This window comes from Oratosquilla oratoria, chromosome 24, assembly GCF_046742065.1.
Source record: "Oratosquilla oratoria isolate Oo_2021 chromosome 24, ASM4674206v1, whole genome shotgun sequence".
NCBI lineage: Eukaryota > Metazoa > Arthropoda > Malacostraca > Stomatopoda > Squillidae > Oratosquilla > Oratosquilla oratoria.
This window is the reverse complement of record NC_134800.1, coordinates 50,391,058-50,417,847: the sequence shown is the minus strand read 5'-3', so window position 1 is coordinate 50,417,847 and position 26,790 is coordinate 50,391,058. Positions and strand designations below refer to the sequence as shown.

The window sequence follows — 26,790 nt, the reverse complement described above, 5'->3', positions numbered from 1 at the left end:
TTCTTTTTCTTCCATTGCCACCTCCCCTTGGTCTTCCATCCTTTCCTCTTCCTCCTCCCTCACCTCTTCTTCCTCCCTCACCTCTTCTTCCTCCCTCACCTGCTCCTCCTCCCTCATCTTCTCTTTGTCCTACACTTCCTTCTTATCCTCCACCTCTTCCTCCTCCCCTTTCTCCACCCACTCCCCTCCCTCCTCCTCCTTCCTTCCTCCTCCTCCCTCCTCCTCCTCCTTCCCTTTCTCTCCCTCCTCCTCTTCCTCTGTCCCAACCATCTGTACCTCCCTCATTTCTCCTCTTGCTTAACCATAATCTTTATCCTCCTTCCTCTTCCTTAGCATCCACATCATCTATTTGTCCACTTTGCCCCTCTTCTAGATAAACTTTTCTTCTTCTTCTTCTTCTTCTTCTTCTCCTCCTTCCCCCTCCTTGTCTTCCTTCCCTTCCCATCTTTCCCTCTCTCTCTCTCTCTGCTCTTCTTTTCTCCTTGTCCTTTTCATGTCTCCTCTACCTCCTTCCTTCTTTTCCTCCTTCATTCCTTTGTTCCTCGCACCTCTTCCTCCATCATTCCCTTCTTCCTCACTCCTCTTCTTCTTCTGTTCACCTTTTCACATCTTCCACCACTTCATCATTCCTCTTCTATCTCCATCTTCTTCCTCCATCATACCCTTTTCCTATTCCTCCTCCACTTCCTTTTCCCTCTCCTCGTCCTCCTCCTCTTCCTCCTCCTCCTCTCTTCCTCCTCCTCCTCCTCCTCCTCCTCCTCCTCATTTTCCTTCTACTCTTTTCCCCCTTTTCATCCTTTTTATTTCTCCTTCATTCCTCATTCCCATTCCTCCATTTCATGTCTGGTTCCACCTTTTTCTTTTTCATGTGCTCCACTTTGTCCTCCTATTCCCTTGTCTCCCTCTTCCTCCATCTCCTCTTCTTCCTTTGCCACATCCTCCTCTTCCTCCTCCTCCTTCTTCTCCTTGTAAGCCTCCTCCTCCTCCATCCTCCATCTCCTACTTTACCTGTACTTCATCCCCATCTTCCTTTATTCCTGAACCTTCGTGCCTTTACCGTTCCTTCTCTCCTTCTCTGATTTCTCCCACTGTACATGTAAAATATTTATTTATTATTTATTATTATTATTATATTATTAGTTGTTATATTCATGTGGTCAGAGTCAGTGAAAAAGGTTTGTTAGTTTGAATGTAGTGCCCCAAGAATTATAGACAATATTTTTATTTTATTTTTTCTTTATTATAAGGTGCGTCAAGTGATAAATGGTGCCGTAAAGAGAAACAAAGAAGCCATCAAGTTGAAAACAGCGTACAGTGAAATGCTGGCCAACCAGTTTGCAGGCGAAACGACAGACCCAACTCGAAAGAAACAGGATCCTTTTGAAAACCTCTTCGATATTCGGTGATTATTTTTTCTCCATTTATTAAAGTTTACCAACTTAATTTGTGGAATAGCAGTCTTTTAGTGAATTATGTCATAGCTCTACTCTTTGCTTAATTGTTTCTTAAGGCGAGATCAACAACAAGTATTTGCACAAAATGGTCTTATTAGTCATTTCCTTGCACCTGTCATCAAGCCTTGTGAGGATCCTTACCTCATTGGGAAGTGCAACCCCAAAAGGCTGACACTTGGTTTCTGAACCAGGCCCAAAATATCTGTCCTTGTCCACTGTATTTCCTCTACCATTTTATATAAAACTGATAACTAACAATAGATAACTGACAACTGATGATAGCAAATACAGTGTTTCAGAAGAAAGTCAAGCATAAGTACACATGGGAGAGGGTGGTGGATGGAAGGGTGGTAGATAGAGCATTAATGGACTATGTAGTGGTAGATAGGAGTATAATAGGAAGAGTTAAGGATGTACATGTGCTAAGGGTAGAGAGTTGGGGAATATCAGATCATTTTTTGGTGGAAGATAAGTTGAGAGTGGAGGATAGATGGAAAAAGAGGAAAAGGACAAAAGGTAGGGAGGTGCTTAGAGTGAACTCTTTAAATGAAAAGGAGAAGGAGTACAAGAAGAAGCTGAGAGAGGAGTGGGAGGGAGTGAAGGATAGAGTAGAGCTAGGAGTGGAGGAGAAATGGGGATGGTTCAAGGAGGGAGTCACAAAGTGTGCAAAGATGGTGTGTGGAACAAGAAGGATGGGAGGAAATAAAAGGAAGGGTAGTGAATGGTGGGATGAGGAAACAAAGAAGGTTGTAGAAGAGAAGAAGCGAGCTTTCACAGATTGGTTACAAAATAGGACGAGGGAGTCACATGAGGGGTACAAAGAAAAGAGAAGTAAAGCACAATGTAAAGGAGGCAAAGAGGAGAGCAGATGTGAAATGGGGTAAGAGTATGACAGAAAATTTTGAAAGTAATAAAAAGATGTTTTGGAAAGAAATTAAGAGAGGAAGAGGAGGTGAATCAAGTAGAGAAGAAAAGTTAAAAGGTGCAGATGGAGAGAAGATAATGGAAGAGAAGATAGTAAGGGGAAGATGGGCAGAGTATTTTAGGGAGTTGCTAAATGTGAAGGAGGATAGGGAGGGAAAGATAGGTGCAGTGGGAAGTGCTAAGAAAATGACCATGATGAGTGAGGAAAATGGAGGAGAAATAGGGAAGGATGAAGTGAAGGCAGTTATTAAGATGATGAGAGCAGGTAAGGCACCTGCTCTGGATGGATGCCATGCAGAATGTCTAAAAAATGGAGGTACAGTGATTGTGGACTGGCTGGTGAGGCTATTTAATGTTTGCTGGAGAGAGGGTAGTGCTGGAGGACTGGAGAAGTGCCTGTATGGTTCCACTTTGCAAGGGAAAGGGGACAAGTGTGAGTAGTAGTTTCCGGGAGATTAGCTTGTTAAGTGTAGTTGCGAAGGCCTATGGGAGGATCTTGATTGAGAGGATTAGGAGAGGAACAGAGGGAGTAATTGACGAGGAACTGTGGATTTAGGATAGGCAGAGGTTGCGTAGATCAGATTTTGTGGTAAGACAGATATGTGAGAAAGCTATAGGAAAAGGTAAGGATGTTTTTTGGGCTTTTATGGATCTGGAAAAGGCTTATGACAGGGTAGGCAGAAAGGCACTATCAGAGGTTTTGCAGATATACAGGATAGGAGGAAAGCTTCTAGGAGCTGTCAAGAGTTTTTACGAGAGTAGTAGAGCATGTGTCAGGATTAGAAATGGAGAGAATGAGTGGTTCAAGGTAAAGATGGGACTTTGTCAGGGATGTGTTATGTCACCCTGGCTGTTCAACTTATACATGGATGGGGTGGTGTGAGAGGTAAATGCAAGGGTAGTGGGTCAGGGATTGGAGATGTTTAAAGAAAATGGAGAAAAGTGGGAGGTGAGCCAGCTGTTGTTTGTGGATGACACTGTGCTTGTAGCAGGATCAGAGGAGGGATTGAGGAAGTTGGTGACAGAGTTTGGGAGAGTGTGTGAAAGAAGAAAGTTGAAGATAAATGTGGGTAAAAGTAAGGTGATGAGATGTACAAGGGGTGAAAGTGGCAGTAGACTGGAAGTGAGCATTGAGGGAGAGTGACTGGAGGAAGTGGATAGTTTTAGATACTTGGGTGCGAATGTGGCAGGAAAGGGTGGAGTCGAGGTGGAGGTAGAATGTAGATTGAGAGATGCGAGTAAATGCTTTGGTGGATTAAAAAGTGTAATGAGGAATAGACACTTGGGAATGGATGCTAAGAGGAGATTGTATGAAGGAGTGATTGTGCCAACAGCACTGTATGGGGCAGAAACATGGAACATAAGAGAGGAAGAGAGAAGGGTATCTGAGAGGTATGGTGGGGGTTACTAGGTTGGATAGAGTGAGAAATGAGGAGGTGAGGAGGAGAGCAGGAGTGGAAAGGGAGTTGGGAGATAGGGTGGATGAAAGAGTATTGGGATGGTTTGGACACATGGAAAGAATGAATGAAGAAAGACTAGTAAAAGAGATATGGAATGCAGATGTGGAGGGAGTGACCTAAGATTAGATGGATGGATGGGGTGAAAGGGGCTTTGGGGAAGAGGGGAATGTCAGTTGAGGAAGGACGGGAGAGGACAGAAGACAGGGGTGAATGGAGAATGGTTGTATATGGATGATGTTGTGATGTATGAGGTGGAATGGGTGGGGGGATAGGGGGTGAGGCAGTATGTGTTAGAAAAATTTGACGCAGCCCGAAGGGATTTCTCCCCGTCTTCTCCTTTTCTGGATGAGGGGACGGAGAGAGTGGGTCGCTGATTTAATGAAGCAGCCTTGCTGTGGATATGCTGTATCTTGTGACACTGCTTCTGACCCAGGGCAGTGGACAAGATGCAGGGATGACCCGTCATCCAGGAGGTGCCAAGATGAGAGGGAGGGGAGTGGAGTGTATTAGGGATGGAATGGGTGAGAATGGTTTTTATGCCTTTGTTTTTTGGCTACCTCCCTTGTAAGGGGGAAAAAGCCTTTGGTATATGTATGATAACTGACAGCTGCTACTACAAGCTGGAGACATAGAAATAATCCCACACTAATACAGTGAAGACATCAGTTGAAAGTATCATCTGAGTGAGATGTATGATATAGCCTAAGGACCATTGCCATCTGCTGTAAGCCATTGAAACTTGAAACAGTGATGATTATTATTATTAAGGTGTCATGGCAAAGAGCCATATGTGGTGATGGACTTCTTATTATATTGTGGTATCAGTTCCTTCCAGCTTGAAAGGAGGAGTGGAGTTTGTGCTAGATGTGGGAGGATTTTCTGTGTGGGATTTATATCTGGCAGTTGAAGCCCTCTCTGAGGGGCACTATCTTAGCCTCCCAATAGGGAGGGAGTATGTGACGTTAAACCATATCATCAAGACCCTCCCATAAGCCTTCCCAACTACACTCAACAAACTGATCCCTCTGAAACTACTGCACTCACACTTGTCCCCCTTTCCTTTGTAAAGCGGAACGATACAGGCACTCCTCCAGTCCTTCGGCACTCTACCCTCTCTTAAACAAATAATAAATAACCTCACCAGCTAGTCCACCATAACTGTACCTCCTTTCTTCAGACATTCTGCATGGCATCCATCCAGACCAGGTGCCTTATCTGCTCTTATCATCTTAACAGCTGCTTTCACTTCATCTTTCCCTATTTCTCTACCATTTTCCTCACTCATCACAGTCATTTTCTTAGCGCTTCCCACTGCAACTACCTTTCCCTATCCTCCTGTACAAAGAATTTTTTTTAGGATTCAAGGTGCTCAAAATAGTTTGCTCTAGAAATTTTATAGTACTTTTCAGAATTTGTTCAGCATGCCCAGAAGCATGTTTTTCATGTAATTTCATATGTATTTTCCATTTTAGGAAATATTAATGTATGATTTTGTAATATTTCTATTCCCCAGTGAATATGATGTCCCATACCATGTGAGAGTGTCCATTGACCTTAAAATCTTTGTGGGTCTTTGGTATTCTGTATGTGGTGGTGGAGGCAATAGGCCTCCTATCATCACTCAACGAGAAGACATACTTGTGTGGCCAGATTGCATTGTATTGGCATATGATATTGAAACTACCAAGCTGCCTCTAAAATTTCCTGATGCTGCTAGTGATCAGATCATGATGATTTCATATATGATTGATGGACAGGTTAGTACAGTTACCTTAAAAGCCATATCAGTTGTTAAACCTTTTTTCTGCCCCAGCTCAGTGAATCCATTGTGACAATGACATTCTTTTCCAGTTTTTAATTTCACTCTTATTATGAACAAATTACTCCCAATCTTCTGACATTTACATGCCACCAAAATTTCAACTGAAAGATTAATTCATCACATTGTGTTTAGTATTTAGACAAATATTGTTGTTTTGAATATTCTAATGTTCAAAATTGCATAAAGGAAGGCTTTTTAATAAAAGAAATTTTGGTCTGTGATCAGACCGAGTGTTGGATAATAAATAGATAAGTTGATAAAGCAATACCAGAGTTTCACACATTTATGTTATAAAAAAAATTGAAGAACTTTATGCATAGATCTTTGTGCCTCAGTTTTACACATAAAAATAACATGTTATGGTATACTTGACAGGGCTTTCTTATTACCAATCGAGAAATTGTTGGTGAAGATGTGGAAGACTTTGAATATACACCAAAGCCTGAGTTTGAAGGACCTTTCACCATTTTTAATGAACCCAATGAAATGGCACTCATTCAGCGATTCTTCGATCATATTCTTGAGGTAAATGATTTCCATATTCAACAAATCTTTTCCAAATAGTCTGTTTAAATATATTTTTAAATCTGAGAGGAAAAATTGGACAGAAATAGTGATGAGATGTACAAGGAGTGTTGATGGTGGCAGGATGGATGTGAGTTTGAAAGGTGAGAGGCTTGATGAAGTTTAGTTAGTATTTGGGGTCATATGTGGCAGTGAATAGAAGAATGGATGTGAAGGTGAATTATTGACTGAATTGGAGAATAAATATCTTGGTGGAATGAGGAGTGGGATTTTTCTTGTTATTGCCCCACCACTAATTTTTTTATTTTTCTGTTGTCTTTGATTTTGTTCATCTTAGGTTAGGTTAGGTTAACCTAACCTAATCTAACCTAACCTAACCTATCCTATCCTAACCTATCCTAACCTAACCTAAGATAAACAAAATCAAAGACAACAGAAAAATGAAAAAAATTAGTGGTGGGGCAATAACAGGAAAGTTCCAAGGAGTGTTATGAGAAATAGGTATCTGGGGATGAATGCAAATAATAAAGTGGGTTGGAGGGTATTTTTGAACCAACTCTGAATGTGTTCATGCTGTGGAGGTGCTCTATCTCACTGCATTGCCTTTGACCCAAGCATTGTGGCAAGGAACAGAGATGACCCTTCAATCATAAAATGCAATGCTGGGAGGGATGATGAATGGGTTTTGATGAGTGTGTGTGTCTGCTTTATCTTGGCTGGGGTGGTGAATGGGAGTGAAGTATGTTGGGACGAAATGGGTGGGGGTGGATTTATGCCATTGACTTCATCTACTTCCCTTGTAAGGGGGGAAAAAGCCTACGGTGTATGTATGTATTAATAGTGTGATTTACCTAAATTGGTTGACCTCTTTATTTATTTTCATTAATAGTTAAAGCAGTAGATATTATTCCCATGGCCAGGTGCGACCCCACATCTTTGTGACGTACAATGGAGACTTCTTCGATTGGCCCTTTGTGGAAGCCCGTGCAGGGTTCCATGGGTTGGACATGTTCCAAGAAATTGGTTTCCAGAAGAATAACCAAGGGGTGTATGCTGCCAGACCTGCTATTCATATGGACTGTTTATGGTGAGAATTTCTCTTTGGTTTCTATGTTTCACATTTCAAATATCCATATACAGTAAACTTACTTTATTCCAACATCCATGGAGATTTTCAGAGGGCATAAACTATATGTCTATCTATCTAAAAACCAAGGGCTTGTTTCCCCTTATAAGGTAGGTAGCAAGTCAAGGGATGCACCCTACTCCTACCCATCCCACTCTGAGTGTATGCATAGTACAGTGAGTCCTCGTTATACGGTACATATGCATTCCTGAAAACCTTACTGCAAATTGAAATTACCGTATACCGAACCCAAGTTTCGACTTATGGCAGACGTACCTTCTCCCTGCTCTTTCCTCTTCAAAATATCTAATTTTACCTCCAAAACACGAGTGGATACCATATCTGTGAATTTTTCTTACTGTAAATAGAATTGAGGGTAGTAATTACCCAATACCATAACTGTGAATTTACTGTATAAAGAACTGCCATATAAGGACGCACTGTAACCTACAGTCAGTATTTTAGGGGAATTTTTGAGGAGGTACCCTGATGGCCAGAGCCTCACACTTGTATAGTGACATACTGTCAATACTTAAGGGACTTTTTGTATCACTGCTGTCCCACCTTAATGCTGTTGCCATGACCCTATTCTCATACACACACTTCTATGATTCAACTTCTTCCTTTTCTGATCCCTCTATGGTGGTGGCAGTTTGGGGGGGGGGGGTATGCTGCCACTGTTTTGCTGTGTTTGTCATAGAAGGTGCCTAAATAGGACAAAGTGAGAGGACTAGGGGGTTTCCTACTCTGTAATTTTCTCCTGTGAAACGTCAAGGCAATAAGAGGGTCTAGGAGGAAGACTTCAACCAGAACCCTAATAATTGGGATGTTGAATGTGTGTGGATGTGGTAAGGATGAAATTAAAAGGGAAGAGATTGGAAGTATATTAGTGAGAGGAAAGATGGATGTGCTAGCATTGAGTGAAATTAAATTGAAAGGAAGGAGTGAGAGTTTGGGAGCATGGTGGATAAGGTGCTTTTTGTGAAGTAGCTTGGAGGCATTCCTGTAGGTTCTTCACTTCACTTAACAAGTATCCAGTTGATGAACAGACCTCTTGCTCCCTGTTACTTAGTAAATCAGGGACCCATATGTGTTTGAGATGAGACATGGGTATAGATAGGATTGGAAGAGAGTTTAACATGTTAACCTGAGATGGTATGTTCATATGATAATGGATGGAAATAGATATCCTTGGATACATGATTTGGTGGTGTCATGAGTGAGAGGAAGAAGTTGGTGGATGGGATTAATGAAGCTATAAGAACTTGTAGTCAGGTTGTTGAATTAGTGAAAGTATGCATTAGGGCTACAGTTGGAGAAGAGTGCAAACAAATGTAATAGCCTGTTCCATGAGACGGATGCACTAGGAATGAAATGAAATATTTGCTTGGAAAATGATGAGATGTGATCTCCAATGGTTTAAGCAGAAATGATTGAATGGGAGGCATGTGATCAGAATGAAAGGGTATGGATATTCCTTTTCCTTGCTCAACCACTTAACTCAGCAGGTAATAGCTAATTTATTGGGAAAATACCTAGGGTACAGAACAGACAGAACCAGTGATGAATAGCTACAGTGAGATAGGTGGTTCAGGAACTACATTATGTGGTATAAGATGGGTTGGGTGGTGAGAAGAGGAACTAACCAGTGGAGTAATGAACAGGAACAAATGCATTAAAGCAAAAGAAGAAAATATGAGTAATTGGTGGAAAATAAAACAAAAGAGAGATGAGAAGAATTAAGGTGGAATTATATGAGACAGAATGTGTTGTAATGCAAAATCAGAAATGGTGTTAGATGGGGATAGGTTATCCTAGAAACTACATACATACATATACCAAGGCTTTTTCCCCCTTACTAGGGAGGTAGCCAAAAAGGAAAAGGCATAAAATCATTCCCACCCATTCCATCCCTGAAAACACTCCACACCCCTCCACCCTCCCTCCCATCTTAGCACCTCCTAGATGACGGGTCATCCCTGCACCCTGTCCACTGCCCTGGGTCAGAAGCAGTGTTGCAAGACACAGCACATCCACAGCAAGGCCGCTTCATTAAATCGGCGACCCCCCCTCTCCGTCCCCCCATATAAATGAGAGGACGGGGAGAAATCCCTTCGGGCTGCGTCAAAATTTTGCTCACACACACTACCTCACCCCCCATTCCACCTCATGCATCACAACATCTTCCATATACAACCATTCTCCATTCACCCCTGTCTTCTGTCCTCTCCCGTCCTTCCTCAACAGACATTCCCCTCTTCCCCAAAGCCCCCTTCACCCCATCCATCCATCTCATCCTAGGACGTCCCCTCATGTTCACTCCCTCCACATCTGCCTTCCATACCTCCTTTACTAGTCTTTCTTCACTCATTCTTTCCATGTGTCCAAACCATCCCAATACTCTTTCATCAACCCTATCTCCCAGCTCCCTTTCCACCCCTGTTCTCCTCCTCACCTCCTCATTTCTCACTCTATCTAGCCTAGTAACCCCCATCATACTTCTCAGACACTTCATCTCAAACACATTCAAGCTCCTTCTCTCTTCCTCTCTTATGTTCCATGTTTCTGCTCCATACAGTGCTGTTGGCACAATTACTCCTTCATACAGTCTCCTCTTAGCATTCATTCCCAAATTTCTATTCCTCATTACACTTTTTAATCCACCAAGGCATTTACTCGCTTCTCTCAATCTACATTCTACCTCCACCTTTACTCCACCTTTTCCTGCCACATTTGCACCCAAGTATCTAAAACTATAAAACTATCCTAGAAACTAAAAGGGAATAAATAATTACTCTGGAAGCAGGGTCAAAGAAAATTGAAGGTAGGACTTATACATGAAAGAGAGTAAATAGAGGAAGAAGTTGTGAATAGGTGGAAGTACTTCAAGTGTTCATTAGTAAAAGGAAGTTAAAAATATGCTGGAGAGAGGTAGCCATTTTAATTATGTTTTCAGGTACTTTTTGTTTTGTTACAATATTTACACTAACTTTTGCAGCTGGGTGAAGCGAGATTCATACCTACCTGTGGGTTCACAGAATCTGAAGGCTGTGGCTAAGGCAAAGTTACGCTATGATCCAGTTGAGTTGGACCCTGAAGATATGTGCCGCATGGCTTCAGAACAACCTCAGGTAAGAGTTTTTGGGTATGAAACAGAAATATTAGTCATTCATAATTATGAAAAGAGGGAGGGAGGGGTGGTGAATGGGAGTGGAGTATGTGGTGATGAAATGGGTCGGAGGAGGTTTATGCCTTTGACTTTGGCTACCTCCCTTGTAAAGGGGAAGAAGCTGTTGGTATATGTATAATGTGTATTTAAGATTAAGAAAAAGTAAGTAGGACAGTAGGTACATTATGTCTTCTTGTTCCAGCTGAAATGATAATGACATTTGTTTCCTAAGGTTTTACTGACTAGGAACTTGCATCTCCACAGTGGCCACTAGTATTACTCTGGAATCAGTCAATCAATCCATTGCCCCTGGTCTCTCCTGTAGAAGACCTGTGGCCTTCAGGAAACTGTCAACATCCTCAGGGTGGTACCGTTAGATGTTTAACAAAGAGATATTGTGTTTTTTCTGGGGATTGATAAGTGTGAAGCACTGTAGTATGAGGTGTTCTGTGTCCTCTGTGTGGTGGTTGCGTCTGAGGGAGCCTGAATCTGTGGCCAAACCTATTCTGTGCTGGTACTGTCTTAATGATGGATAGTGTTCTGAGTCTAGACACACCACTACATACCTTGTCTTGTGTGGGAGGGATCTTTCTGATCTGGAGGTTGTTGTAGGAGTATTGAGATTGGCAGTTTTTCTTGAAGGGCTTGGCCACTTGTATAGATATCTAGATGTATTTACCTAGTTGTATTTTACGGGAAGGGAGCTATGCTCATTGTGACCTGTTTTCGTATCGCTCCACGTCCAGTTTAGTTTTAAACTCGTATATAGTTCTGGCATTTACTGTTTCACTGTTCAGCCCATTCCAGACATCGATTACTCTGTGCAGGAAACTGTTCTTTTTCAGGTCTCTTCTGTAATTGTCTTTCTTTAATTTCTTTGCATGTCCTCTTGTTTCTCTTTTGTCCCATTTTAATAGGTCATCTCTACCGAGAACTTCCATCCCCTTTATAATTCTGAAAATGTGATTATGTTTGTCAGTGGATGGTTTGGGTGGTAGGTTGTGGTGTAGAGGTTAAGTAGTATGGCGCTTTTTTTTCTGTTGGTGGTGCTTGAGACGTAGTATGAAGGGTGTGTGTTCTTTCGGGTTCTGGGATAGAATTGTGTTTCTCTATGTAGGTGACCAATGAGGGTGGATTTGATGCATCCTGTTATAACTCACAGTGTTCCATTCTGCAGTGTTTGTAAATTGTTTGTGTTTGATTAGCTGATTGTTGGGAACCATGCAGTGGAGAGACAGATTTGGGTGGTTCTTTTGAACTGTGTATAGATGATTAATAGAGCTTCTTTTTCTTATCCAAAGTCAGTGTTGGTGCCACCCCTTCCCTCCCTCACCCCCCCCCTCACTTCCAACACCCTTCTCACTACTCTCAAACTCAAAATCACCCCTCCCTTTTAACTTAGTTTCACTTAATACATACATAGATATACCAAAGGCTCTTTCCCCTTTACAAGGGAGATAGCCAAAAAACAAAGGCATAAAATCCACTCCCATCCATTCGATCCCCACATACTCCACTCCCATCCACCCCCCTCCCTCCCTCTTGGATGATGGATAATCCCTGCATCTCACCCACTGCCCTGAGTCAGAAGCAGTGTCGCAAGAGACAACGCATCCACAGCAAGGCTGCTTCATTCGATTGGTGACTCCCCCTCTCCGTACCTTCATCTGTACCATAACCAGACTCATTTAATGACTCAAATCTTAGGGCTCTGGTTGGAAATCTCCCAGACCCTCTTATGCTTTGACTTCTTGTAGGGTAATTTTACAGTGAGCAGTATACATAGTCCCATAACTTTGTCCCACTTTGTCACCTTTTATGATTTGTAAGGGAAACTTGATGGCAGAATGCTTTCCTCCCCCAAAAAGAAAAAGTATATTCAAAGATATGGTACAGAACAGTTAGAACAGTATAACAGATGGATAGTTGTAGTACAAAAGTAGCATTATATATCTAGGAGTAGATATTTTTCTCTAACATAGACATATGTATATATATATATATATATTTATATATATATAATATATATATATATATATATATATATATATATATATACATATATATATATATATATATATATATATATATATTTATGTACTGTATATTACATATGTATATATATATATATGTTGATGAAGGTGGAAAAAGAAGTCATGGGTCTAGTTCCGAGTTTCTGAGTTTATTCCTGAGCGGTTTCGCGTTATGCTTCTTCAGAAGCATAGAGCGACACCGGTCAGGAATAAACTCAGAAACTCGGAACTAGACCCGTGACTTCTTTTTCCACCTTCATAAACTTGTCTCAATGTACCAGCATATATGTATATATATATATATATATATATATATATATATATACATATATAAAAACATATATATATACATATATATATATATATATATACAGTATATATATATATATATATATATATTTTTTTTTTTTTTTCATGCAGAAAAAACTTGTGTTATCATGCTTTAGCATCCTGTCTCTGACATTCAATTACTAATACACAAAGAAAATTACTTATTATACTTTTTTCTAATATGTTTTGTTTTTGTGCAGGTGCTTTCCAATTATTCGGTATCTGATGCTGTTGCAACCTATTACTTATACATGAAGTATGTGCATCCTTTTATCTTTGCCTTATGCACCATCATCCCTATGGAGCCAGATGAGGTAAGTCGGCACAGATTTCACTTATGATATATGTGCAGTATGTATCTTTCACATATAATGTTGTCATCATCATTTAGTTCACAAAATCCGGGGATAACTCACGTACAACTACGAAAAAATATAATCAAGACACCGATGGCGGCATCCACAGGTACCCATTAATAAGACCAAAACTGGAGTATGCAGCAACACCATGGAAACCCAGTACTAAAAAGAATATAAAGAAATTAGAAAGAATACAAAGAGCAATGACAAAGTTAGCACCAACTCTCTCCAAATTAATATACTAACAAAGATTGTCCAAATTGGAATTACCAACTCCGGAACAAAGAGAAAGAGGAGATCTGGTGACTATTTATAGAATCATGAAAGGAATGGAAATCCTAGATAGGAATGATTTATTAAAATATGACAATGGAAAAACAAGAGGACACGAAAGAAACTCAAAAAGGTTAACTATAGAAGAGATCTGAAAAAAGATAGCTTCCCACATAGAGTAGATACCTGGAATAATTTAGATAAAGAAACAGTGTGTGCAAACACTATTCAAGATTTTAAGAATAAACTTGATGCTGAAAGATACAAAGACAGGTCAGCACAAGCATAGCTCCCTTCCAGTATGATACAACTAGGTAAATACTTGTGCCTCATGATGCCAACATAGGCATCATTGCATTGAAGAGGTTAAGGTACCTAGGAAGAGTGTTAACTTTAAGAAATTAAATTGAAAAAGAAATGAAGGAGAGAGTTAGAGCAGCCTCAATAAGTATGCATGCTTTGAAAACCACATCAATTCACAAAAAATAGTTTGAGAGTCTACAACATTGTTGTAAAACCCACATGGATGTGAGGCATGGACCTGAATAAAAAGGTAAAGAAAGTTAGAAGTCTTTGAATATACACTTGCTAAAAAGAAATCACAGGTCTGGTAGTAAAGAGGGAATGTGGAAAAGATGACACAAGCAAGAAATAAACATCAGAGAAAAAATTAAGATGCAGTCAAGATCAGGAGACAGCTGTGGGCAGAATACTTCGCAATAATTAAAGGTGAAAGATAGCTGAAGTTGGTATTAAATTGAAAGATAAAAGGAAGGAGAACAGTGTGATGCCCAAGATGCAGATGTGAAGAAGGATGTGGAAGGTATTTTACAGAAGAATAGAAATGGCAGAAAATGGCTTGGGACAGATGTTGGTGGCAAGGTGTAGTGGATATAGTGGGTCATGCAGCCTGAGCACCACTGTAGAAGCTTCATTTACATGGTGATCCTCCCTCCTCATCCTCTTATGCCTTTGATGTTTTCAAAAGAAAAGTACAGAGTGAGTCATCACTAGTCCTCTCCATCCTTTTAGGTCACACTCTACTACATACAAGGAAACATGGTGGTGGTATACCTTTACCCCAACTACAGGAGATCAGAAAAGGAAGAGGTACAATTGTAGTGATAAAGAGTAGGTTAGAGAAGGGATAGCAGTAGTACAAAAGCATCTTATCATTCCTTTATGCATAGAGATTTTCTCCAACATAGATGAATGATAGATACAGTAGCTCTGTTCTGTATGGGTAACCCAAAATCAGTCTTTAAAGTACTGAGTGCATGGTGACATGCAGTCAACACCTCAGTATGAAATATTACACTACTACAACACATATAAGCCTGTTTCTTCTCATAAATATATGCAAGGACCTAGGTTCAGTTGTTGATTGCTATAGGGCTGTGGGTTAGTATATGAAATTTGAGGAAATAATTGTTAATCTTTAAGATCCTACCTTTATATCTTGAAAATATTTTTATCCATTGCAGGTTCTAAGGAAAGGCTCAGGGACATTGTGTGAAGCTTTATTGATGGTGCAGGCATACCATGCCAATATCATATTTCCCAACAAACAGGAGTCAGTACTGAACAAACTGACAAGTAATGGTCAGGTCTTGGACTCGGAGACATATGTAGGAGGACACGTAGAAGCCATCGAGTCAGGTGTCTTCAGGGCAGACATTCCATGCAGGTTTAGAGTGGTAAGAATAGAATTGGAAATCATGTTCCTATTGAATATAATATAAAAATATAAGGCATGCGAATTTTGTAAAAGATCAGTGTATGTAGGGAGTTACAATAGTTTTGAAATTCAAGGGTTGAACACTTGTTCAGTAGATTCTCATTTTATGTTTTGGTCATTTTGGAATTATTTGTCTTCTTGTATGGGATTGGGGGAAAGCTGTTAAGGGTAGTCAACTCTCTAGACACATTTCCATCATCAACTCTCCACTGTGATTTTTTCCTAGAACTCCACACTTCCCAGCCACTACATCTATTGATTCATTTATTTAATTATTTATTTTTTCAGGTTCCTGAAGCTTGCCAGAAACTGATGGACAATGTGGACCGTACTATTAAGTTCTGTGTAGAAGTTGAGGAAGGTATTCCCCTTACAGAGGTTACAAACTATGAGGAGGTGGTTAATGATATCAAGAAAAAATTGGCAGATCTACGTGATGTTCCATGCCGACAGGAAAACCCGTTGATTTATCACTTGGATGTTGGTGCAATGTACCCCAACATTATTCTCACAAATCGGCTTCAACCCTCTGCAATGGTAAGTATTTGTTTTGAGGTTGAAATTCATAAGGAGTGAGGAATGATTTATTCATTTCGTTTGCAGAAATATTGTAAAAAAGATATTTACTTAGTTGTACCTAGTTTTGTGTATGGTTTGGAGCTATGAACATGGGATCCTAACTTTTTCCACCATTTGTCAAACTTTTCCTTCAATTCTTTTATTGTATTGGCTTGGGTGACATATTAATCCAACTTATTCCACAAATCTACACTTCCATGTGGAAAGCTATACTTCCTGACATCTTTTAAACAAGCATTTTCCATTTTTATTTTTACTGTGACCTCATGCTTATATTTTTTCTCATACCAGTAACTCTTTTCTGGTCACTTTCTCTAAACCTGGTTCCAATTTAGATGTCATCATGTTGCCTCTCTTCACTCCTACAAAGTGGGACATCTCAGTCTCATGAGCCTCTCATCATATATATTGTTGTTTAGATCAGGGATCACCTTGGTTGCTGCTAATGGTGTTCTCTCTATTTTTCTTACATCTTTAAGTATGGAGAAATGGAGAAAAGTGGGAGATAAGCCATTTGTTTGCTGACAACACTGCGCTTGTAGCATGATCAGAGAAGAGATTGAAGAAGTTAGTGTCAGAGTTTGGGAGGGTGTGTGAAAAAAGTAAGGTGATGAGATGTACAAGGGGAGAAAGTGGCAGCAGACTGGAAGTGAGTATTAAGGGAGAAAGACTGGAGGAAGTGGATAGTTTTAGATACTTAGGTGTGAATGTGGCAGGAAAGGGAGTAGTGGAGGTGGAGGTGGAATGCAGATTGAGAGAAGCAAGTAAATGCCTTGGTGGATTAAAAAGTGTAATGAGAAATAGACATTTGGGAATGGAGGGTAAGAGGAGATTGTATGAAGAAGTGATTGTGCCAACAGCACTGTATGGGGCAGAAATATGGAACATAAGAGAGAAGGAGTTTGAATGTGTTTGAGATGCGATACCTGAGAAATATGATAGGGGTTATTAGGCTGGATAGAGTGATAAACCGAGGAAGAGAACAGGGGGAAAGGGAGTTGGGAGATAGGGTGGATGAAAGAGTATTGGGATGGTTTGGACACATGGAAAGATTGAGTGAAGAAAGATTAGTAAAAGAGGTGTGGAAGGCAGAGGTGGAAGGAGTGAATATGAAGGGGCAACCAACAATGGATGGATGGGGGTAAAAGGGGCATTGGGAAAGAGGGGAATGTCTGTTGAGGAAGGATGGAAGATAGGGGTGAATGGAGAATGGTTGTGTATGGATGATGCTGTGATGAATGAGGGGGAGTGGGTGGCGGGGTGAGGGAGTATGTATGAGGAATAAATTGATGCAGCCCGAAGAGATTTTCCCCGTCGTCTCCATTTCTGCATGAAGGGATGGAGAGGGGGTTGCTGATTTAATGGAGTGGCGTTGGTGTGGATGTACTGTGTCTTGTGACACTGCTTCTGACCCAGGGCAGTGGGTGAGATGCAGGGATAACCTGCTATCCAGGAGAAGCCAAGATAAGAAGGAGGGAGGGGTGTGGATGGGAATGGAGTACTGTATGTGGGGATGGATGAGTGGGAGTGTATTTTAATGCATTTGTTTTATGGCTACCTCCCTTGTAAGGGGGAAAAAGCCTTTGGTATATGTATATATGCATGTACGTATATATATTATATATATATATTATATATATATATATATATATATATATATATATATATATATATATATAACAAGCTGGTACGGATATATATATATATACATACATACACATATGCTGGTCTTTACCCCATTATAAGGTGGGTAGCTGAATCAAAGCACACACCTACATCACAAACAATAAAAAATGTAACTTATATTTTAAGGTAGATGAGACAGTGTGTGCTGCCTGTGACTTCAACAAACCAGGTGCTACCTGCCAGAGAAAGATGGCTTGGTATTGGAGAGGAGAGGTCATGCCAGCATCCCGCAGTGAATTCCAGCGCATTCAGCAGCAATTAGAAATAGAGCGATTTCCACCAGCCTTTCCTGGTGGGGATCCTAGACCTTTTCATCAGCTAAACAAGTGAGTCTTTAATGTGGACAGTAAAGTTTTCCCTCTTTTTCTCCACCCATCCCTCCCTCTCTCCCACTCCTTCTCAGGGTAAAATCTGTCTATATCTATATGCCAAAAGCTTTTTCCCCCTTATATGGGAGGTACCCAAGTCAAAGGCACATACCTAGTTCCACCCATTCCACTCGCCTCCATTACCCCTTCATCCCTCTCATATTTACTCCTTGTGGGTGATGGGTCATCCCTGTATCATGCCCACTGCCCTGTGTCAGAAGCAAAACCTCTTTCTAAGATTCTTTGTCAAACCCCATTTTACATCAGTTTACCACTTTTCCTCCTTCACTTGATGTATTGCCTTTCCTTCCTTCTTTTACCTCTCATATGCTTCACATGTTCTACCTTGCAAACAATCCTCCTATGATCACGTCTTCTCTTCCATTCTCTACTTCTGTCCCCACCCATCTTCCTCACCCTCATCTTTGGCATTTTATCAGTTCTTCCTTGTAACATAACCATACTTCATCTATACCTAGTTCCCCTTATCCCTCATAGCTAAGTGAGTGATACACTCAATATTTTGCTGGCTATTTACAAACAATATACCTACCTTAGAATAATAAGAAACCCTAACATAAATGAAATGGAACAAGAAAGGAAAAAGATATACAGAAGAAATGTCGTTTGTATGGTAGTATTAACGGTCGCCCTTGTGGAAATTGACCGCAGAGCTGTCCGTTGGGCATTGACCTGGTTGTGAGGTGTCTTTCCCTCATTGTCATGGGAAAGGGTCAGGTCTTGCTGGTGATCCAGTACCACACTATTCTTAAAATGTGTGCAGGCATTCGTGTGCATGGTGCTGGAACAAACGTTAACCTCGTCTCTGGCAGAGAAATGTGCTGTGATATGCCTTGTGACGTCTCTCTCTTGCAGTCTGTCTTGATTGCAACACCCGTGTCACCCCATCTATCCATCTCATCCTTGGTCTTTCCCTCAAGTTCACTCCATCCAACTCTGGTTTTCATACTCTTTGCTAATCTCTTTTCACTCATTCTTTGTATGTGCCCAAACCATCCCAATAATCTTTCATCACCTCTATTTGCCAGTTCCCATTCCACCCCCTTTTTTTCCTCAACTCCTCATTTCTCACTATCAAACCTTGTAACCCTTACTATACTTCTCAGACACTTCATCTCAATCCATTTAAACTTCTCCCTTCTGCCTCTCTTAAATTTATAGACACAAGCATTCCTTCATATAATCTTCTGTTTGCATCCATTCCCAGATGCCTATTTCTCATGACACTTTTCAATCCCTCAAGACATTTACTAGCTTTCCTCAATCTGTAGATTACTTCCACCCCATTCCTCCATTTTCTACCACGCTAAATATTTAAAATTATATACTTCCTCCAGCCTCTCTCTTTTAAGACTTACTTTCAGCTCACTGCCTCCCTCTTCCCTTCTACATCTTATCACTATATTTTTATTCACATTTACATTCAATTTTCTCCTGTTGCATACCTTCCCAAACTGTCACTGCCTTATTCCTTCCTCTGACCCTATTACAATCACAGTATCATCCACAAACAACAACTGGCTCATCTCCCACCTCCCTCCATTATCTTTAACCATCTCCAGTCCCTTGCTCATCAATCTTGCATTTACCTCATGTTCCACTCTATTCATGCACAGTGGATCCCCCCAAATTGCCAACTTCAAAATTATCAAACACTAATCAATGAGTTTTTATTTTGGTTCTTTATGAGATCAATCTTTCCTTCAGTTTAGATATGGGGTAGACAGTGATTGCAGAATTCATCAACTAAGAAACACACACTATTACAGGAGTGAATTAAGGATAAAACTGGCAGAATTGCTGGAAAGTTGATGAGATACAATTTTTGCATGGTGTAATTAGGAAGTAGTGAAACTGATATGTGATTGGAGTGGAAGGGGTGAGGATTTTCTTTTCCTATGCTCAGTTGTTTTACTTTGTTGGTGATGTCTGATTAGATAAAATATCACATAGATTATCTTGGTTTGTTACAGGGAAGAACAAGCTGCAGTAGAGAAGAAACGACTTCAAGATTATTGTCGGAAAGCATACAAAAAAACACACGTTACCAACACACAAGAAAAGTGGCAGACAATCTGCCAGAGAGAGAATAGCTTTTATGTTAACACCGTTCGTGACTTCAGAGATCGACGCTATGAGTACAAGGGCCTTGCCAAGGGAGCCAAGAAGGATGTTGCTGAAGCTCAAGCTAAGGTTTGTTAGCACACTTAACTTGTTTCCAGTCATTTTGCGTGGATCCTGATCTCTGTATGTTTCTCCTACAAAAAGCCAAGCCATATGAATGTCTGGAAGGAGGACTCCAACCAGAACCCTAAAAATTGGGTGTTAGCCTGTACAGCATCAGAGCCTTTTTTTTTTTTTTTTTTTTTTTTTTTCTTTTCTTTTCTTTTTATAATTGCTTAGATAAACTCAAAATTATGTAAAACCAACAAATCTTCCATATTTTGATTCACCTTAGCCTAGAAGTGGAGAAACTGGGTCGATTTTGTCATGATATTCATGTGATTTTGGTAGAGCATCTGTAGACTTTCTTTTGCTCCTCACGGGGGTTGAACGAGGTCGTATTTTTCAGGGCGGCTTCGTTAGAATTTCAGAGAGTGAAGGAATTTTACATTTATGATGTTTCAAATCAATGTACAGTCACCCATAATAATCTGAACACTTGCAGAAAACGTTTTTATAAATAGTTTTTGTGGATTTTTTGGCAAATATAGGTGATTGTGGCATTTCTTATTGTTTTGGTAAATGTTTTAGTAAGTATCCATCACACCATTATTGTCCGGCCACATTTTGTATTATGCATTTATTACAAAAATTGGCAGTGCGAAATTGCCAGTTCTGTACATTTGAATACGTGCTAAATAGCACCTGCCTAACTTCACCTCCTCATACTTGGTTTCATACACCAGAGTCGCCTAAATCATGTCCTAAACGCGGATTTTATACCCCCAAGTTACCCCCCAAAAAATTGGTGCCGGGGTTGCCAGTTTTTTCAATAAATAAAATATTTTGGGTGTTTTTTATAGCCAATGGATAGGGCTACTTGGTCATTACTACAGATTTGACCCTTGACGTAATGCTTATTTTTGGTTAATTTTTTAATTTGTGGCATATGACGTATGCCGCTGATGCTGTAGGGGTTAAATGTGCATGGTTGTGGTACAGAGGAGAGTGAAAAGGAAAAAATTGGTTTGTTTGTGAGAAGGAAAATATATGTGTTAGCATTAAGTGAAACCAAGTTGAAGGAAAAGGATAACTTTTAGTGTAGCCACGCAGTGGCAGAAATCAAGATCATCATAAACCGAGGACTCCCTGTACAGTACTAGATTTTTTTTTAATTGCTCATAAATTATTCATGTGTACAATTTCTGTTTTTACTAATAATTATTCTCCTTAATTTCTTCCTAGGGAGATCCATCTGAGATTAAAGCTGCAAATGCCAGAGCAGTTTTGTACGACTCACTCCAGCTGGCGCACAAGTGTATTCTTAACTCATTCTATGGATACGTTATGAGGAAAGGGTCACGCTGGCATTCCATGGAAATGGCTGGCATTGTATGTTATACAGGCGCTACCATTATCACCAGGGCTAGGGAAATTGTGGAACAGGTATGATTATGCATGTGTGCGTTTCTTTCCTGAATGAATTATAATGATAAAGTAAGCTTACAGAAGACTTGGTCCATAATGAGAATAAATGAATTAATTTTTTATTGATTTAGGTATTTATCTAAGTAGATTTTAAAACTTCAAGCTGTATTACGTATGACCCCCTGGCATTTGCAAGGGTTGGGATATGTAGAGGTGAGGGAAGTGCTCAATCTCTTTGGATCATTGAATGTGACAAAAGCTTCAGGACCTGATGGTATCTGAAATTGGATACTTAAAGAAAGTAAAGAACAACTGGCAGACAAGATTCACAATCTTATTGTAAGCTCGTTAAAAGAAGGCATTGTGCTACTTAATAGGTAAAATGTTAATGTGGTACCAATTCACAAAGGTGGAAGTAAGGAGATGCCATTAGATTGTAGGCCAGTATCAGTGACCAGAACAATAATGAAATTAGAAAGGATTGTGAAAGATCAATGGACTAAATATCTTGGGAGATGAACATTCTTACAAGCAGCCAGCTTCAAATCTGGAAGGTCATGGGAATGATAGTTAATAATGGACATGGAACTGCCTAGTGTGGGCCTTATGGTCTCTTGCAGTTTCCTTCATTCTTATGTAGCTTACTCTGGAGTGATTTATGTGCTGCAAGAGAGAGATGGGCAGGAGAACTCCCTGTACTTAGACCTAGAAAAGTCTTTTGATAAAGTACCTCACAGTTGACTTATATAGATATTGGAGCATATCGGAGGATTAAGAGGTAAACTACTTGAATGAATGAAGGATTTTTTTGAAGGGAAGATTCATGAGGACAGTAGTAAAGGATAAGATGTCAGGATGGAGAGCAGTAATGAATAGAGTTCTTTAAGATTCAGAACTTGTACCAATAATTTTTGTTGTTGTTAGTGGTATGCTGGAAGATGATGCAAAAACCATGAGAAGAGTGAAAAATAAAGAGAACTGTAGGGTATTGTAAAAAGATGTAGACTTTTTATTTATTTATTTTATTATTATTATTATTTTTTATTTATGTATTATTATTATTATTATTATTATTATTATTATTATTATTATTATTTTTTTTTTTTTTTTTTTTTTTTTTTTTTTTTTTTTTTTTTTTTTTTTTTTTTTTTTTTTTTTAGCCAAGATTAGAAAATTAATTTCAATACCAAAAAATATGAAGTACTGGAAATTGGCAGTAGTTGCAAAAGACTATCTTTAAACTATTCTTTGGGAAGTGAATCCATTACAAAAGCAAAAGAGGAGGAAGATTTGGGAGTATTGATAAAACCCAACCTCTCACTTGACAGACATATCAGCAGGATTGTGGGAGAAATGTACAGGCTGCTGCACAAGTATATACAGTAAATGTAAAGATCCTTGTTTCTCAGTTTTATTAAGTAAATGTTTGGTTATATGTTCATTAAAGAATAGTTCCCATTATTTCCAGATTGGTCGACCTCTTGAACTGGACACTGATGGAATTTGGTGTATTCTGCCAGGCTCCTTCCCAGAGAATTATGTAATAAAAACCAAAAGCAAAAAAGTGACCATATCTTACCCAGGTGCCATCCTTAATGTCATGGTGAAGGATATATACACTAATCACCAGTACCATGATCTTGTGAATCCTGAGACGCTAGAATACTCTGTAAGGTCTGAAAACTCTATTTTCTTTGAGGTTAGTAGTAATGTTCATTACAGAATTCATTTATATACTAAAGTGAATTTTTTTTCCTCTGAACCTTTCGTACCCTGTTCCACTTAAATGGCTTTTGTTTTAGTATAGAACATCAAACTTATGCCTTATCTAAGCTCAGTCATCATTGTTGAGTCTCTCTTTCTCCCTTCTTGCTTTATATTTCTCTCTATCTCTCTTGTTTTTTCTCTTCTTCTCCCACCCTCCTCCTCCCTCTCTTTCTTTCTGTCTTCTCACTTTCTCTTCTTCCCTCACTCATGCTCTCTCTCACTCACACACTACTCTTCATCTTGCTCTCCTCAATTTTTCTCTCTCTCTCTCTCTCTCTCTCTCTCTCTCTCTCTCTCTCTCTCTCTCTCTCTCTCTCTCTCTCGGTAAAGATGTTTTTTGGGCCTATATGGATTTAGAGAAGGCTTATGATAGTAGACAGGAAGGCATTGTGGGAGGCTTTGTAGATATATGGTAGTGAGGAGCCTATACAAGGAGGCGTGTAGCTGCAGACATAGTCATCACCTTTGCCCAATGCACTTGGACTGTCGGAGCAGGTAACAGTCACTATTGGGAATTGAAGAGTATGAGAATCAACACCGTGTGAGATCGAAACCTTTATTGGTATGACGTTTCGCTTGTTACAGCTTTTTCAAGTACTTGAAAAAGCTGTAACAAGCGAAACGTCGTACCAATAAAGGATTCGATCTCACACAGTGTTGATTCTCACAGTCTTGTCGGCTTTTGCCATTGTGTTTCAAATTGGAGAGTAGTTTGGATATATGAGAAAGGGGAAAAATGTGAAGGGTAGTCAAAGGCTTTTACATAAGTAGTGGAGCTTGTGTTAGGGCAAGGAATTGTGAGAGTGAGTGGTCTGAGGTAAAGATGAGGCTGTGCCAGGGTTGTGTTATGTTACCATGGCTGCTCAGTAGGTACGTGAATGGGGGTAGTACACAGGAGATAGATGCAAGAGTGATGGACAGAGCATTGAAAATGGTTAGAGAGAGTGGAGGAAGTGGGAGGCGAGTTAGTTTTTGTTTTGTGATGGAATTGCACTTTTGGCTGAATCGTAGAGGAAAAGTAAGTGAGGAGAGAGGTTAGAGGAAGTGCATAATTATAATATTTCGGTTCACATGTAGCAGGGAATGGGGGAGTGTGGGTGAAGGTATAATGTAGAATGAGGGAAACAAATAAATGCCTTTGGGGAATGAAAAGTGTTATGATAAATAGGTATCTGGGGATAGATGCAAAAGGAAGGCTATTAAGGAGTAATTGTGCCTACACCACTATGGGGTGGAGACTTGGAATGTAAGGGAGGCAGAAAGGAGACATTTAGATTTGTTTGAGAGATATGGTGGATGTTACAAAAATGGATAGAATGAGATATGAGAAGGTGAGGCAGAGAATGGAGGTAGAAAAGGAGGTGCCAGATAGGGTAGATGAAATAATGCTGAGATGGTCTGGGCAAGTGGAAAGAATGAGAAGAATGACTAGCAAAACAAGTGTACAAGGCAGAGTTGGATGGAGTGAACTTGAAGGAAAGACCAAGAATGAGATGGATTGATTAGGTGAAGGGGACTTTGAGTAAAAAGAAAATGTCTCTTGAGTAGGAAAGGGAGAAGACAAGATATAAATGTGAATGAAGAATGGTTGTAAATGGTATGTAAATTGATGCAGCCTGAAGGGATTACTCATCTTGTCTATGTTTGCATGAGGGGATGGCGAGGGAGTGTCACCTTGTAAATGAAATGACTGGCACTGCTGTGGATGTGCTGTGTCTTGCTCTATTTCTTCTGACAATGGCAGTGGGTGGGCGACTGGGATGGCCTTTCGTCCACAAGGTTCTAAGATAAAAGGAAAACAATTTGACAACTGACAGGAGTAGGATGGGTGGGGTTGGGTGCATGCCTTGGGTGGTTACCTCCCTTATATGGTGGAAGAGACCTTTTAGTATATAGAGATAAATATATAATTGTACAATATAAGGAGGTGCTAAAATAAGAGGGAGGGTGGAGGGGTGTGGAGTGTATTCAGGGATGGAATGGGTGGGAATGATTTTATGCCTTTTCCTTTTTGGCTACCTCCCTTGTAAGGGGGAAAAAGCCTTGGTATATGTATGTATGTACAATATAAATGATTCAGGAGGTATATGGTATTTGTGTGCTCTATGTATTTTTACATTCAGGTTGATGGTCCATACCTGTCGATGATTCTACCAGCATCAAAGGAAGAAGGCAAAAAACTAAAGAAACGCTATGCTGTCTTTAATTTTGATGGATCTCTTGCTGAGTTGAAGGGTTTTGAAGTAAAGAGAAGAGGTGAACTTCAGTTGATTAAGATATTCCAGTCCTCAGTATTTGAGGCTTTTTTGAAAGGAGATAGCCTTGAAACCTGCTATGCCAGTGTAGCTAAGGTATGATAAGAGAAGTTTTTGTATTTTTTCATGTACTGTCTCGTACATTTTTGAAAGTATTGTTTCTCAGATATTGCATAATAGTTTGATTTTTTTTTTCTTTTTTCCTCTTTTCTTTTGACTCATTCCTCTGTATATCCATTGGTGATTTTCAGTTATTGAAATTACTAAATTTGATAGCAGTTAGTTTCAACTGTATTAGTTGTCAAATAATTATTTGTCATTATGGTAGTTAATTTTTTCTACCCCCCTCCAGGTCGCAGATTATTGGCTTGATGTCCTGTACAGTAAAGCAGCCAACATGCCAGATTCTGAATTGTTTGACCTCATATCTGAGAACCGATCAATGAGCCGTAAACTGGAAGACTATGGTTCTCAAAAGTCTACATCAATATCAACAGCCAAACGTTTAGCAGAGTTCCTTGGAGATCAAATGGTAAAAGATGCAGGTTTGAGCTGTCGTTTCATCATCTCGAAAAAACCAGATGGGGCACCAGTCACTGAAAGGTATGTTGCCAAAAGAATATTATATATATTGATGATATATAACTAAATTACATTTCAGGACTAATACTATTTGTAGATTGCAATGAGAAAAAAAAAAAGAAATTGACAATGACTAGGATGAAATATTAACCTTGGTTTTGTTTCTCTCGAAAGAGAGAATTGGGCAATGGACTGATTGATTCACATTTACAGAGCTATCCCACTGGCCATCTTCCAGGCGGAGGCATCAGTGAAACACCATTATCTCCGTCGTTGGCTCAAAGATCCATCACTTATCAATTTTGACATCAGAAATGTCCTTGACTGGAATTATTATATAGAAAGATTGTCTGGAACAGTTCAGAAAATTGTTACAATTCCAGCTGCTCTTCAGGTTAGTTTTCCCCTACAATTCTAAATACTATTCCTGCATGTACCAGAGGACCATTCTGTATTTGTGGCCCATTTACTCTCATTCCAACTGCTCCCCGGTTCCAACCAGCAGCATACTACTCAAACATCTATAATAACCTACCACCAATACCACACAAAACATCCACAAAGAAGCATATCACACTTATTACTAAACAAGCCCTTCAAAAAAAAAAATCACCAAACTCAGAGTAATGGTTACAGTAGTTTTAGGTTAAGGTGAGGCAGTTATGTTATGTCACCATAGCTATTCAGTATGTACATGGATGGAGTGGTTCAGAAGGTAAATGTGAGGG

The 26,790-nt window shown here is 39.7% G+C and overlaps 1 protein-coding gene across 1 annotated transcript in view; it reads left to right on the top strand.

The window, feature by feature from the left end:
* PolE1 (DNA polymerase epsilon catalytic subunit 1) overlaps positions 1-26,790 on the top strand; it is a 50,874-nt gene that overhangs the window by 9,853 nt on the left and 14,231 nt on the right. The window contains exons 8-22 of the mRNA XM_076208091.1: positions 1,248-1,402; positions 5,352-5,595; positions 6,036-6,185; positions 7,106-7,272; positions 10,310-10,442; positions 13,044-13,157; positions 14,960-15,172; positions 15,502-15,750; positions 17,605-17,804; positions 19,841-20,060; positions 21,276-21,476; positions 22,927-23,157; positions 25,349-25,576; positions 25,833-26,083; positions 26,276-26,456. Coding sequence (XP_076064206.1) covers positions 1,248-1,402; positions 5,352-5,595; positions 6,036-6,185; positions 7,106-7,272; positions 10,310-10,442; positions 13,044-13,157; positions 14,960-15,172; positions 15,502-15,750; positions 17,605-17,804; positions 19,841-20,060; positions 21,276-21,476; positions 22,927-23,157; positions 25,349-25,576; positions 25,833-26,083; positions 26,276-26,456 — 2,937 coding nt within the window. The remainder of the gene's footprint in view (positions 1-1,247; positions 1,403-5,351; positions 5,596-6,035; positions 6,186-7,105; positions 7,273-10,309; positions 10,443-13,043; positions 13,158-14,959; positions 15,173-15,501; positions 15,751-17,604; positions 17,805-19,840; positions 20,061-21,275; positions 21,477-22,926; positions 23,158-25,348; positions 25,577-25,832; positions 26,084-26,275; positions 26,457-26,790) is intronic.